The following is a 14,302-nucleotide window of genomic DNA, read 5'->3' as shown; positions in this document are numbered from 1 at the left end:
CGTGGCCAGGGAAAGCCCAGAAGTCCAAACGGGAGCCCAGCCCGATCCAGGGGAGCCTTCTTGGGAGAAGCTGGCCAAGCAGCAAGCGTCCTGGAGCCAGCAGTGGTCATCCCACAGCTGCCAGGACGCTGTGCCGCTTGTGCCAGCTGGAGAAAGCCCGAGCCTGGTGGTGGAGACCAGCCTGGATACATCAAGGAGGCTCCTCCATCTCCAGGAAGCTGTCCCAAGACAGCCCTCGACTGCCACGAAGGGCTCTCCAATAGCAGGTGAGATCTCCTGAAGAGCTGCCTGAGGCTGCCCCGGGGCTCTTGAAGGGCACGGCCAGGCCAGGCCAGGGCCCCTGGGAGCAGCCCAGGGGTCACTGGCTCTTTCCTGTGCCTCTGATGGCACGGCTTCAGAAAGCCCTGCTTGCTTTGCAGCTGCTCCTGGCACCCCCCTGGGTGAAGAAGCCTCGGGCTGCAGCCCCGGCCATGGTCAATGGCAGAGTCCAGCCCACGAGGCCGGGGCCAGTGACGGTGCCGCCGTGCCCCGCTGCCCCGGGGCTCCTGCAGCCGCCTGTGCGCGCTGCCCAGGCCCGGCTCTGCCGCTCGCCAGCCCGGCGGCTGCGGAGCAGGGGCCGCTGCCCGGCGCGCAGCAGGGAGCAGGTGAGAGCGGAGCGGCCCGCGGGGGCCCGGCCCGCTGCACTCGCGGGCACTGGGGTGTTCCTGGGCGCAGGGCTGATGGCTGCTCTCGGCCTTTTGCAGGGGCAAAGGAAGGAGCTGCAGGAGCTGTACCAGCTGGGCCCGCAGCTGGGCAGCGGTGGCTTTGGCACCGTTTTCTCGGGCATCCGCCTCTCCGACGGGAGACGGTGAGTGGCCGCGACGGCCGGAGCGTGGGACGAGGGGAAGCGCTGGGGAGGGGCAGGGCCGGAGCTCAGCCCTCCTCTCTCCATGGCTTGCAGGTGGCCATCAAACGCGTGTCCCGGGAGAGCGTCCTGCAGTGGGACGAGCTGGTGAGGGAGCGGGGCCGGCGGGACAGAGCGGGCCGGGTCAGGCAGGGAGAATCCCGGGGCGCCGACTGCCAGCGGGAGGCGGGGACAGCGGGCGCGGGCTCAGCGTGCAAGCCGCAGCATGGCGGGGCCTGGCCGTGCCAAACAGCGGCGGCGGGGCCGGGCAGGGGCACCCCCCAAGCATCCCCTAGGCGGGGGGAAGCCCCAGCACCGGGGAGGCTGCGCAAGGGGGCACGGGGGCATCCCAGGCAGGGCGCAGCGCAGCAGCCCCGGGGCAGCATCAGGCCTGCCACAGGCACTGATTTTCTCCTCCTCGCAGCCCGACGGCACCCGCGTGCCCATGGAGGTCGTGCTGATGGAGAAGGTGGGCTCCAGCTGCTACAAACATCATCCAGCTCCTCGACTGGTTCGAGCTGCCTGACAGCTTCGTGCTGGTGCTGGAGCGTCCGGAGGCATGGCAGGATCTCCTGCAGCTCCTGCTGGAGCAGGAGTTCCTGTGCGAGGAGATGGCGCGCTGGCTTTTCGTCCAGGTGCTGGAGGCCGTGCGGCACTGCACCGCCTGCGGCGTCCTGCACCGGGACATCAAGCCGGCGAACCTCCTCGTGGACCCGGAGAGCGGCGACCTGAAGCTCATCGACTTCGGTTGCGGCACCTTCCTCCAGGAGCGGGCCTACACGCGCTTTGCCGGTGAGCCCATGGCCCGGGCCCCGCTCCCGGTGCCAGGCACTGCAGGGCCCCACTCCCTCCTGGGCTGTGGGCTGTGGCCTTCAGCCAGCTGCCCTTTGGCCCAGGGCAGACGCAGTGCCCCGGGACCCGGCTGCCGGCCCTGCCGGCAGCAGGGGGGGCGGCAAAAGCCAGCTCCGGGCCTCCCGGCTCGGCAGGCCCGCAAGGGCTCGAGACGCTCCACGGGCCTTCTTTGCCTGGCACAATGTTCCTTGGCTTTGGCCAGCTGGCTGGGGGACGCGGGGTGGCCTCGGGGGGGAAGCTGTGGCCGCGGGTGCAGCCCCTGCCTCAGCCAGGAGCCTGGCGCTGGGCTCTGGAAGGCAGCAGCCCGTGCCTGGACAGCGCCGCCCGTCTCCCCTAGGAACGCACGCCTACAGCCCGCCCGAGTGGGTCTGCCTTGGCTGCTACGACGGCCATGAAGCCACCGTTTGGTCCCTGGGCGTGCTGCTGTACGTCATGGTCTGCGGGAGACTCCCCTTTGAGGACGACCATGCCATCCTGCTGGGGCAGCCCTTCTTCTGGCAGCAGGTCTCTCCAGGTTGGTCTCCGGCCCCAAGCAGCCGGCTATGGCAGCCGGCGGCGCGCAGCCCGGCGCGGCCCTCACCCAGATCCGTGCACCGTCCGTCTGCCCCCAGGGCCGGCCGCAGGAGGTGGCCCGTGCCCACGGGGTCAGCGTGGCCCGCGTGGCCGAAGGAGGCGGCCGTGTCCCGCCGTGCCGCTCTCTGCCCGCGGGGCACGGTCGCTCGGGAGGCCGGCGCAGCCCCGAGCACACGCAGTGCGGCCGGGGCCCCGCGGGTGCCGGGGGCAGCTGGGCAGGAGCCTTCTGCCAGTGACGGGCGCTGTCTGTGCCTTCTCTCCGCAGAGTGCCAGCATCTGATCCGCTGGTGCTTGACCAAGCACCCCGCTTACAGGCCACAGCTGGAGGAGATCTTGCGCCACCCTTGGGTGCAGGGCAGGCGCTTTTGACACCTTGCTGGAGCCCCTGCTGCGCCCACGTACAGAATCCCACACAGGACTGAGGACCCGAGAAATAAAACAACAACAAACCCATTGCAGCTAGTCAAGTCTGGTCCTTGTCAGCAACTTCAGCTAAAGAAACCTCTTGGGAAAAGGGGAGATCTGAGTGCTCCCCTCAGCCTTTGTCAAGCTTTCCATGCCTTTCCTCCAGGATGCTCCTTTTGTGTCTCCAAGCGCAGGCTGTAGTGCGGGTAGGAGGGGCTTGACACAGCCAAGAAATGCAACAGTGAAACAACAGCTGCCCTTTGAAAGTGACAGGGCCTTCTTGGTGTGTCTCCTGAAGTGACACACTGTCTCTGTGTGCATTGCAAGGGCCGGCTGGTGTCAGGGACAGAGACGTCTCCTCTCCAAAGCTCTGTGAAGAACCAGAAGCAGCAGAACGTCATTTCAGGTTGAGCCCTGATGAACTCTTCCTCTTTCTTTCCCTCTCATCGGCAGCAGGCAAATGCGCACCAGGCCTCGTGGCTCATGCCAGAGCCTTCTTCCTCCCCAGGAAGCCTCCTCCCAGTAAGGGAGGAGCCCCCACAGCCCAGGACTCTCCAGCTCAGCCCCCCTTGAGCCAGGCCGCCGTCTGAGCCCCAGGTGCCCTGGGCCAAGCGGGGATTGGGAGCCCTCTTGGCCACAGCTGCCACAAATGAACGGAGGCTCAAACCTCTGACAAGAGGAAAAGGGCCAGCAAAGCCTCAGCTCGAAGCATGAAGAGAGCAGACTTCAGGCTGCTCAGGGAACTGCTAAGCAAGGTCCCTGGGGAAAATGGTTTTGAAGGTGCTGGGGTCCATCAGTGCTGGTCGCTTTGGTAACATCACCTCCTAAGGGCACAGAGCAGGTGATGCCCAAATGTCAGAAGCCGAGCAGGTGAGGCATGAGACTGGCTTGCCTGGACAGGCATCGTCTCTGGGAAAGGGGATGGAAAAGGAAGCTTTGTGCCCTGTGAATCCAGGTCAGGAGAAGAATACACAGATGCCTCTAACCAGTGCAGGGAGAAATTTGGTGTTGTGAAAGCTCAGAGGCAGATGAAGGTGGCCGGAAATGCAGGGCACGATAAAAAGAGTGGTTTTAAATACATTAATGGAGAAAAAACCCCATTGTAGAAATAACCTTGAAATAAATGTTCCCTTCCAGAATATGGATGGTCACCTCCCAATCAAGGACACAGACGTGGCAAAGGAATTTAGGGTGCGTTTGTTGCCTCTGTCTTTGACGTTCATCCCTCCCTTCCCAGTGGGAAACATTGCACTGGTGTACCAAGGGACACTGCAAAGTCCTTGAAGAGGGCAAGCCCTGCTCAGCAGAAAGCAAAGCACCTCTGTTTGGAGCACAGCATTCCTTTCCATCCAAACCCAACACGTGCCAGCTACTGTGAAGAAAGAAACTGAATCCCAGTCCAAGCTAGAGCAGTGGGAGCACAATGAGCGTTCCTTGCAAATCCCGATTTATTTAGAGCAGAGGCACAGCAGAAGTCAGTGAACTGCTAACAAGAGACTCTTCCTGCCCTCCACAGCCAGTTCAGGAGAGCTCCCCAGAGACAGAAGAACGTCAACTCCCTTTGTCTCTGGAGGATCTCTCTTCTCAGGCACACAGTAGTGGGGGCTTCCAGCTGGGAACCAACGTCCCGGGAGCCGTGGGCTGGATGCTGCTGGCACCAGCGCCCTTCCAGGTGCAGCCCTGGCACCAGGGAACGATGCCTTGCCACAGGCTGAGCTCCCGTTCTCCCTGCCAGCAGCTTTCTCTGGCCACATCCATCTCCAGCCACGAGCCGGTTCTGCTGCCCTCGGGAGCGGGCTGGGCTCTGAGGGCACAGAGGAGCTGAGCGCTGCCCTGAGGCAGGGCTGTGATGTCCCCGGGCTGTGATGTCCAAGGGCTGTGATGTCCCCGGGCAGTGCCGGCCGCAGCACTGTGACATCACTGCGCTGCCGCTGGATAAGCCGGGCCAGCACCCGCGGCCGCCAGTGCAGTCGCGATGGGTCGTGCCGGAGCCACGAGTGACGGCGTCGTCCTGGGGACTGTGCTTGTCCTGCTGCTGGCCGCTGGGGCTGTCTGGTGGGCCCTTGGCCACCGGCACCCACCGGGCCGGCGGGCACGGACGGCAAAGAGGAGCGAGCGCCCCGGGGTCCGGCCCCGAGGCTCACGGAGGAACCGAGGAGCCCCTGTGGCTCCCAGGGCCCCCAGGCCTCGGGCGACTCGGCGCAAGCGGCCACGTGCTCCCGCCAGCCCCCTGGGCAGGCCCTGCAGCTGCGGCCCCTGCGTGGCTCTGGCCCAGGAGCTGCAGGAGCTGATGCGGCTGCTCTGGCATCCCAGAGGGACACGTGCGCCGCTCTACTCGGGGATGTGGCAGGCGCTGTGGAAACAACTGGAGGAGCTGGTGAAGCGAGGCCACCTGCCCTGCTGTGGCCCCTCCAGCTCCTCCCGAAGCCTCCATCCCTTCAAGAGGCTGCTCCCAGCAAGATTCTCCATCGCTGGGAGAGCCTCAAGGCCTGCAAGGATGGCACAGCAGGGGAGAGCCATCCGTGCAGGAACATCAGGCTGTCAGAGACCCTGCATCCTGCCAGGAGCCTCTGCTATCTCTGACAGCCTCCATCCCCCGCAGAGGCTCACTGAGACCTGTCAGCCTGCAGAAGATGCAGGGCCCGTGGACAGGTCTCCCAGCTCCCTTGGACGCACGGGCTTCAACAACGCGGGCGCACCCCTGACCCCTGACGTGGCCAGGGAAAGCCCAGAAGTCCAAACGGGAGCCCAGCCCGATCCAGGGGAGCCTTCTTGGGAGAAGCTGGCCAAGCAGCAAGCGTCCTGGAGCCAGCAGTGGTCATCCCACAGCTGCCAGGACGCTGTGCCGCTTGTGCCAGCTGGAGAAAGCCCGAGCCTGGTGGTGGAGACCAGCCTGGATACATCAAGGAGGCTCCTCCATCTCCAGGAAGCTGTCCCAAGACAGCCCTCGACTGCCACGAAGGGCTCTCCAATAGCAGGTGAGATCTCCTGAAGAGCTGTCTGAGGCTGCCCCGGGGCTCTTGAAGGGCACGGCCAGGCCAGGCCAGGGCCCCTGGGAGCAGCCCAGGGGTCACTGGCTCTTTCCTGTGCCTCTGATGGCACGGCTTCAGAAAGCCCTGCTTGCTTTGCAGCTGCTCCTGGCACCCCCCTGGGTGAAGAAGCCTCGGGCTGCAGCCCCGGCCATGGTCAATGGCAGAGTCCAGCCCACGAGGCCGGGGCCAGTGACGGTGCCGCCGTGCCCCGCTGCCCCGGGGCTCCTGCAGCCGCCTGTGCGCGCTGCCCAGGCCCGGCTCTGCCGCTCGCCAGCCCGGCGGCTGCGGAGCAGGGGCCGCTGCCCGGCGCGCAGCAGGGAGCAGGTGAGAGCGGAGCGGCCCGCGGGGGCCCGGCCCGCTGCCCTCGCGGGCACTGGGGTGTTCCTGGGCGCAGGGCTGATGGCTGCTCTCGGCCTTTTGCAGGGCTAAGGAAGGAGCTGCAGGAGCTGTACCAGCTGGGCCCGCAGCTGGGCAGCGGTGGCTTTGGCACCGTTTTCTCGGGCATCCGCCTCTCCGACGGGAGACCGGTGAGTGGCCGCGACGGCCGGGCGTGGGACGAGGGGCAGCGCTGGGGAGGGGCAGGGCCGGAGCTCAGCCCTCCTCTCTCCATGGCTTGCAGGTGGCCATCAAACGCGTGTCCCGGGAGAGCGTCCTGCAGTGGGACGAGCTGGTGAGGGAGCGGGGCCGGCGGGACAGAGCGGGCCGGGTCAGGCAGGGAGAATCCCGGGGCGCCGACTGCCAGCGGGAGGCGGGGACAGCGGGCGCGGGCTCAGCGTGCAAGCCGCAGCATGGCGGGCCCGGCCGTGCCAAACAGCGGCGGCGGGGCCGGGCAGGGGCACCCCCCAAGCATCCCCTAGGCGGGGGGAAGCCCCAGCACCGGGGAGGCTGCGCAAGGGGGCACGGGGGCATCCCAGGCAGGGCGCAGCGCAGCAGCCCCGGGGCAGCATCAGGCCTGCCACAGGCACTGATTTTCTCCTCCTCGCAGCCCGACGGCACCCGCGTGCCCATGGAGGTCGTGCTGATGGAGAAGGTGGGCTCCAGCTGCTACAACATCATCCAGCTCCTCGACTGGTTCGAGCTGCCTGACAGCTTCGTGCTGGTGCTGGAGCGTCCGGAGGCATGGCAGGATCTCCTGCAGCTCCTGCTGGAGCAGGAGTTCCTGTGCGAGGAGATGGCGCGCTGGCTTTTCGTCCAGGTGCTGGAGGCCGTGCGGCACTGCACCGCCTGCGGCGTCCTGCACCGGGACATCAAGCCGGCGAACCTCCTCGTGGACCCGGAGAGCGGCGACCTGAAGCTCATCGACTTCGGTTGCGGCACCTTCCTCCAGGAGCGGGCCTACACGCGCTTTGCCGGTGAGCCCATGGCCCGGGCCCCGCTCCCGGTGCCAGGCACTGCAGGGCCCCACTCCCTCCTGGGCTGTGGGCTGCGGCCTTCAGCCAGCTGCCCTTTGGCCCAGGGCAGACGCAGTGCCCCGGGACCCAGCTGCCGGCCCTGCCGGCAGCAGGGGGGGCGGCAAAAGCCAGCTCCGGGCCTCCCGGCTCGGCAGGCCCGCAAGGGCTCGAGACGCTCCACGGGCCTTCTTTGCCTGGCACAATGTTCCTTGGCTTTGGCCAGCTGGCTGGGGGACGCGGGGTGGCCTCGGGGGGGAAGGTGTGGCCGCGGGTGCAGCCCCTGCCTCAGCCAGGAGCCTGGCGCTGGGCTCTGGAAGGCAGCAGCCCGTGCCTGGACAGCGCCGCCCGTCTCCCCTAGGAACGCACGCCTACAGCCCGCCCGAGTGGGTCTGCCTTGGCTGCTACGACGGCCATGAAGCCACCGTTTGGTCCCTGGGCGTGCTGCTGTACGTCATGGTCTGCGGGAGACTCCCCTTTGAGGACGACCATGCCATCCTGCTGGGGCAGCCCTTCTTCTGGCAGCAGGTCTCTCCAGGTTGGTCTCCGGCCCCAAGCAGCCGGCTATGGCAGCCGGCGGCGCGCAGCCCGGCGCGGCCCTCACCCAGATCCGTGCACCGTCCGTCTGCCCCCAGGGCCGGCCGCAGGAGGTGGCCCGTGCCCACGGGGTCAGCGTGGCCCGCGTGGCCGAAGGAGGCGGCCGTGTCCCGCCGTGCCGCTCTCTGCCCGCGGGGCACGGTCGCTCGGGAGGCCGGCGCAGCCCCGAGCACACGCAGTGCGGCCGGGGCCCCGCGGGTGCCGGGGGCAGCTGGGCAGGAGCCTTCTGCCAGTGACGGGCGCTGTCTGTGCCTTCTCTCCGCAGAGTGCCAGCATCTGATCCGCTGGTGCTTGACCAAGCACCCCGCTTACAGGCCACAGCTGGAGGAGATCTTGCGCCACCCTTGGGTGCAGGGCAGGCGCTTTTGACACCTTGCTGGAGCCCCTGCTGCGCCCACGTACAGAATCCCACACAGGACTGAGGACCCGAGAAATAAAACAACAACAAACCCATTGCAGCTAGTCAAGTCTGGTCCTTGTCAGCAACTTCAGCTAAAGAAACCTCTTGGGAAAAGGGGAGATCTGAGTGCTCCCCTCAGCCTTTGTCAAGCTTTCCATGCCTTTCCTCCAGGATGCTCCTTTTGTGTCTCCAAGCGCAGGCTGTAGTGCGGGTAGGAGGGGCTTGACACAGCCAAGAAATGCAACAGTGAAACAACAGCTGCCCTTTGAAAGTGACAGGGCCTTCTTGGTGTGTCTCCTGAAGTGACACACTGTCTCTGTGTGCATTGCAAGGGCTGGCTGGTGTCAGGGACAGAGACGTCTCCTCTCCAAAGCTCTGTGAAGAACCAGAAGCAGCAGAACGTCATTTCAGGTTGAGCCCTGATGAACTCTTCCTCTTTCTTTCCCTCTCATCGGCAGCAGGCAAATGCGCACCAGGCCTCGTGGCTCATGCCAGAGCCTTCTTCCTCCCCAGGAAGCCTCCTCCCAGTAAGGGAGGAGCCCCCACAGCCCAGGACTCTCCAGCTCAGCCCCCCTTGAGCCAGGCCGCCGTCTGAGCCCCAGGTGCCCTGGGCCAAGCGGGGATTGGGAGCCCTCTTGGCCACAGCTGCCACAAATGAACGGAGGCTCAAACCTCTGACAAGAGGAAAAGGGCCAGCAAAGCCTCAGCTCGAAGCATGAAGAGAGCAGACTTCAGGCTGCTCAGGGAACTGCTAAGCAAGGTCCCTGGGGAAAATGGTTTTGAAGGTGCTGGGGTCCATCAGTGCTGGTCGCTTTGGTAACATCACCTCCTAAGGGCACAGAGCAGGTGATGCCCAAATGTCAGAAGCCGAGCAGGTGAGGCATGAGACTGGCTTGCCTGGACAGGCATCGTCTCTGGGAAAGGGGATGGAAAAGGAAGCTTTGTGCCCTGTGAATCCAGGTCAGGAGAAGAATACACAGATGCCTCTAACCAGTGCAGGGAGAAATTTGGTGTTGTGAAAGCTCAGAGGCAGATGAAGGTGGCCGGAAATGCAGGGCACGATAAAAAGAGTGGTTTTAAATACATTAATGGAGAAAAAACCCCATTGTAGAAATAACCTTGAAATAAATGTTCCCTTCCAGAATATGGATGGTCACCTCCCAATCAAGGACACAGACGTGGCAAAGGAATTTAGGGTGCGTTTGTTGCCTCTGTCTTTGACGTTCATCCCTCCCTTCCCAGTGGGAAACATTGCACTGGTGTACCAAGGGACACTGCAAAGTCCTTGAAGAGGGCAAGCCCTGCTCAGCAGAAAGCAAAGCACCTCTGTTTGGAGCACAGCATTCCTTTCCATCCAAACCCAACACGTGCCAGCTACTGTGAAGAAAGAAACTGAATCCCAGTCCAAGCTAGAGCAGTGGGAGCACAATGAGCGTTCCTTGCAAATCCCGATTTATTTAGAGCAGAGGCACAGCAGAAGTCAGTGAACTGCTAACAAGAGACTCTTCCTGCCCTCCACAGCCAGTTCAGGAGAGCTCCCCAGAGACAGAAGAACGTCAACTCCCTTTGTCTCTGGAGGATCTCTCTTCTCAGGCACACAGTAGTGGGGGCTTCCAGCTGGGAACCAACGTCCCGGGAGCCGTGGGCTGGATGCTGCTGGCACCAGCGCCCTTCCAGGTGCAGCCCTGGCACCAGGGAACGATGCCTTGCCACAGGCTGAGCTCCCGTTCTCCCTGCCAGCAGCTTTCTCTGGCCACATCCATCTCCAGCCACGAGCCGGTTCTGCTGCCCTCGGGAGCGGGCTGGGCTCTGAGGGCACAGAGGAGCTGAGCGCTGCCCTGAGGCAGGGCTGTGATGTCCCCGGGCTGTGATGTCCAAGGGCTGTGATGTCCCCGGGCAGTGCCGGCCGCAGCACTGTGACATCACTGCGCTGCCGCTGGATAAGCCGGGCCAGCACCCGCGGCCGCCAGTGCAGTCGCGATGGGTCGTGCCGGAGCCACGAGTGACGGCGTCGTCCTGGGGACTGTGCTTGTCCTGCTGCTGGCCGCTGGGGCTGTCTGGTGGGCCCTTGGCCACCGGCACCCACCGGGCCGGCGGGCACGGACGGCAAAGAGGAGCGAGCGCCCCGGGGTCCGGCCCCGAGGCTCACGGAGGAACCGAGGAGCCCCTGTGGCTCCCAGGGCCCCCAGGCCTCGGGCGACTCGGCGCAAGCGGCCACGTGCTCCCGCCAGCCCCCTGGGCAGGCCCTGCAGCTGCGGCCCCTGCGTGGCTCTGGCCCAGGAGCTGCAGGAGCTGATGCGGCTGCTCTGGCATCCCAGAGGGACACGTGCGCCGCTCTACTCGGGGATGTGGCAGGCGCTGTGGAAACAACTGGAGGAGCTGGTGAAGCGAGGCCACCTGCCCTGCTGTGGCCCCTCCAGCTCCTCCCGAAGCCTCCATCCCTTCAAGAGGCTGCTCCCAGCAAGATTCTCCATCGCTGGGAGAGCCTCAAGGCCTGCAAGGATGGCACAGCAGGGGAGAGCCATCCGTGCAGGAACATCAGGCTGTCAGAGACCCTGCATCCTGCCAGGAGCCTCTGCTATCTCTGACAGCCTCCATCCCCCGCAGAGGCTCACTGAGACCTGTCAGCCTGCAGAAGATGCAGGGCCCGTGGACAGGTCTCCCAGCTCCCTTGGACGCACGGGCTTCAACAACGCGGGCGCACCCCTGACCCCTGACGTGGCCAGGGAAAGCCCAGAAGTCCAAACGGGAGCCCAGCCCGATCCAGGGGAGCCTTCTTGGGAGAAGCTGGCCAAGCAGCAAGCGTCCTGGAGCCAGCAGTGGTCATCCCACAGCTGCCAGGACGCTGTGCCGCTTGTGCCAGCTGGAGAAAGCCCGAGCCTGGTGGTGGAGACCAGCCTGGATACATCAAGGAGGCTCCTCCATCTCCAGGAAGCTGTCCCAAGACAGCCCTCGACTGCCACGAAGGGCTCTCCAATAGCAGGTGAGATCTCCTGAAGAGCTGTCTGAGGCTGCCCCGGGGCTCTTGAAGGGCACGGCCAGGCCAGGCCAGGGCCCCTGGGAGCAGCCCAGGGGTCACTGGCTCTTTCCTGTGCCTCTGATGGCACGGCTTCAGAAAGCCCTGCTTGCTTTGCAGCTGCTCCTGGCACCCCCCTGGGTGAAGAAGCCTCGGGCTGCAGCCCCGGCCATGGTCAATGGCAGAGTCCAGCCCACGAGGCCGGGGCCAGTGACGGTGCCGCCGTGCCCCGCTGCCCCGGGGCTCCTGCAGCCGCCTGTGCACGCTGCCCAGGCCCGGCTCTGCCGCTCGCCAGCCCGGCGGCTGCGGAGCAGGGGCCGCTGCCCGGCGCGCAGCAGGGAGCAGGTGAGAGCGGAGCGGCCCGCGGGGGCCCGGCCCGCTGCACTCGCGGGCACTGGGGTGTTCCTGGGCGCAGGGCTGATGGCTGCTCTCGGCCTTTTGCAGGGCAAAGGAAGGAGCTGCAGGAGCTGTACCAGCTGGGCCCGCAGCTGGGCAGCGGTGGCTTTGGCACCGTTTTCTCGGGCATCCGCCTCTCCGACGGGAGACCGGTGAGTGGCCGCGACGGCCGGGCGTGGGACGAGGGGCAGCGCTGGGGAGGGGCAGGGCCGGAGCTCAGCCCTCCTCTCTCCATGGCTTGCAGGTGGCCATCAAACGCGTGTCCCGGGAGAGCGTCCTGCAGTGGGACGAGCTGGTGAGGGAGCGGGGCCGGCGGGACAGAGCGGGCCGGGTCAGGCAGGGAGAATCCCGGGGCGCCGACTGCCAGCGGGAGGCGGGGACAGCGGGCGCGGGCTCAGCGTGCAAGCCGCAGCATGGCGGGCCCGGCCGTGCCAAACAGCGGCGGCGGGGCCGGGCAGGGGCACCCCCCAAGCATCCCCTAGGCGGGGGGAAGCCCCAGCACCGGGGAGGCTGCGCAAGGGGGCACGGGGGCATCCCAGGCAGGGCGCAGCGCAGCAGCCCCGGGGCAGCATCAGGCCTGCCACAGGCACTGATTTTCTCCTCCTCGCAGCCCGACGGCACCCGCGTGCCCATGGAGGTCGTGCTGATGGAGAAGGTGGGCTCCAGCTGCTACAACATCATCCAGCTCCTCGACTGGTTCGAGCTGCCTGACAGCTTCGTGCTGGTGCTGGAGCGTCCGGAGGCATGGCAGGATCTCCTGCAGCTCCTGCTGGAGCAGGAGTTCCTGTGCGAGGAGATGGCGCGCTGGCTTTTCGTCCAGGTGCTGGAGGCCGTGCGGCACTGCACCGCCTGCGGCGTCCTGCACCGGGACATCAAGCCGGCGAACCTCCTCGTGGACCCGGAGAGCGGCGACCTGAAGCTCATCGACTTCGGTTGCGGCACCTTCCTCCAGGAGCGGGCCTACACGCGCTTTGCCGGTGAGCCCATGGCCCGGGCCCCGCTCCCGGTGCCAGGCACTGCAGGGCCCCACTCCCTCCTGGGCTGTGGGCTGCGGCCTTCAGCCAGCTGCCCTTTGGCCCAGGGCAGACGCAGTGCCCCGGGACCCAGCTGCCGGCCCTGCCGGCAGCAGGGGGGGCGGCAAAAGCCAGCTCCGGGCCTCCCGGCTCGGCAGGCCCGCAAGGGCTCGAGACGCTCCACGGGCCTTCTTTGCCTGGCACAATGTTCCTTGGCTTTGGCCAGCTGGCTGGGGGACGCGGGGTGGCCTCGGGGGGGAAGCTGTGGCCGCGGGTGCAGCCCCTGCCTCAGCCAGGAGCCTGGCGCTGGGCTCTGGAAGGCAGCAGCCCGTGCCTGGACAGCGCCGCCCGTCTCCCCTAGGAACGCACGCCTACAGCCCGCCCGAGTGGGTCTGCCTTGGCTGCTACGACGGCCATGAAGCCACCGTTTGGTCCCTGGGCGTGCTGCTGTACGTCATGGTCTGCGGGAGACTCCCCTTTGAGGACGACCATGCCATCCTGCTGGGGCAGCCCTTCTTCTGGCAGCAGGTCTCTCCAGGTTGGTCTCCGGCCCCAAGCAGCCGGCTATGGCAGCCGGCGGCGCGCAGCCCGGCGCGGCCCTCACCCAGATCCGTGCACCGTCCGTCTGCCCCCAGGGCCGGCCGCAGGAGGTGGCCCGTGCCCACGGGGTCAGCGTGGCCCGCGTGGCCGAAGGAGGCGGCCGTGTCCCGCCGTGCCGCTCTCTGCCCGCGGGGCACGGTCGCTCGGGAGGCCGGCGCAGCCCCGAGCACACGCAGTGCGGCCGGGGCCCCGCGGGTGCCGGGGGCAGCTGGGCAGGAGCCTTCTGCCAGTGACGGGCGCTGTCTGTGCCTTCTCTCCGCAGAGTGCCAGCATCTGATCCGCTGGTGCTTGACCAAGCACCCCGCTTACAGGCCACAGCTGGAGGAGATCTTGCGCCACCCTTGGGTGCAGGGCAGGCGCTTTTGACACCTTGCTGGAGCCCCTGCTGCACCCACGTACAGAATCCCACACAGGACTGAGGACCCGAGAAATAAAACAACAACAAACCCATTGCAGCTAGTCAAGTCTGGTCCTTGTCAGCAACTTCAGCTAAAGAAACCTCTTGGGAAAAGGGGAGATCTGAGTGCTCCCCTCAGCCTTTGTCAAGCTTTCCATGCCTTTCCTCCAGGATGCTCCTTTTGTGTCTCCAAGCGCAGGCTGTAGTGCGGGTAGGAGGGGCTTGACACAGCCAAGAAATGCAACAGTGAAACAACAGCTGCCCTTTGAAAGTGACAGGGCCTTCTTGGTGTGTCTCCTGAAGTGACACACTGTCTCTGTGTGCATTGCAAGGGCCGGCTGGTGTCAGGGACAGAGACGTCTCCTCTCCAAAGCTCTGTGAAGAACCAGAAGCAGCAGAACGTCATTTCAGGTTGAGCCCTGATGAACTCTTCCTCTTTCTTTCCCTCTCATCGGCAGCAGGCAAATGCGCACCAGGCCTCGTGGCTCATGCCAGAGCCTTCTTCCTCCCCAGGAAGCCTCCTCCCAGTAAGGGAGGAGCCCCCACAGCCCAGGACTCTCCAGCTCAGCCCCCCTTGAGCCAGGCCGCCGTCTGAGCCCCAGGTGCCCTGGGCCAAGCGGGGATTGGGAGCCCTCTTGGCCACAGCTGCCACAAATGAACGGAGGCTCAAACCTCTGACAAGAGGAAAAGGGCCAGCAAAGCCTCAGCTCGAAGCATGAAGAGAGCAGACTTCAGGCTGCTCAGGGAACT

The 14,302-nt window shown here is 65.7% G+C and overlaps 2 protein-coding genes and 1 pseudogene across 2 annotated transcripts; all 3 read left to right on the top strand.

Annotated features, from left to right (window-relative positions):
• Positions 1-470: 470 nt before the first annotated feature.
• Positions 471-3,680, top strand: LOC134414997 (serine/threonine-protein kinase pim-1-like; annotated as a pseudogene).
• Positions 3,681-6,341: 2,661 nt separating this feature from the next.
• Positions 6,342-9,102, top strand: LOC134415158 (serine/threonine-protein kinase pim-1-like). Its single transcript, XM_063150459.1, has 4 exons — positions 6,342-6,415; positions 6,731-7,097; positions 7,495-7,671; positions 7,996-9,102. The coding sequence occupies exons 2-4, from the start codon at positions 6,752-6,754 to the stop codon at positions 8,097-8,099; spliced, it is 627 nt and encodes a 208-aa protein (XP_063006529.1). The 5' UTR covers positions 6,342-6,415; positions 6,731-6,751; the 3' UTR covers positions 8,100-9,102.
• A 2,215-nt stretch (positions 9,103-11,317) lies between these two features.
• LOC134414996 (serine/threonine-protein kinase pim-1-like) lies at positions 11,318-13,968 on the top strand. Its single transcript, XM_063150321.1, has 6 exons — positions 11,318-11,491; positions 11,691-11,837; positions 12,153-12,519; positions 12,917-13,093; positions 13,418-13,500; positions 13,885-13,968. Exons 1-6 carry the CDS (start codon positions 11,318-11,320, stop codon positions 13,966-13,968), a joined length of 1,032 nt encoding a protein of 343 aa, XP_063006391.1.
• The last annotated feature ends 334 nt before the right edge of the window (positions 13,969-14,302 follow it).

This window comes from Melospiza melodia, chromosome 2 (genome assembly GCF_035770615.1).
Source record: "Melospiza melodia melodia isolate bMelMel2 chromosome 2, bMelMel2.pri, whole genome shotgun sequence".
In the NCBI taxonomy this organism is placed as follows: domain Eukaryota; kingdom Metazoa; phylum Chordata; class Aves; order Passeriformes; family Passerellidae; genus Melospiza; species Melospiza melodia.
Note: the sequence above shows the minus strand (reverse complement) of the source record. Positions and strands in the feature narration are given on the sequence as shown.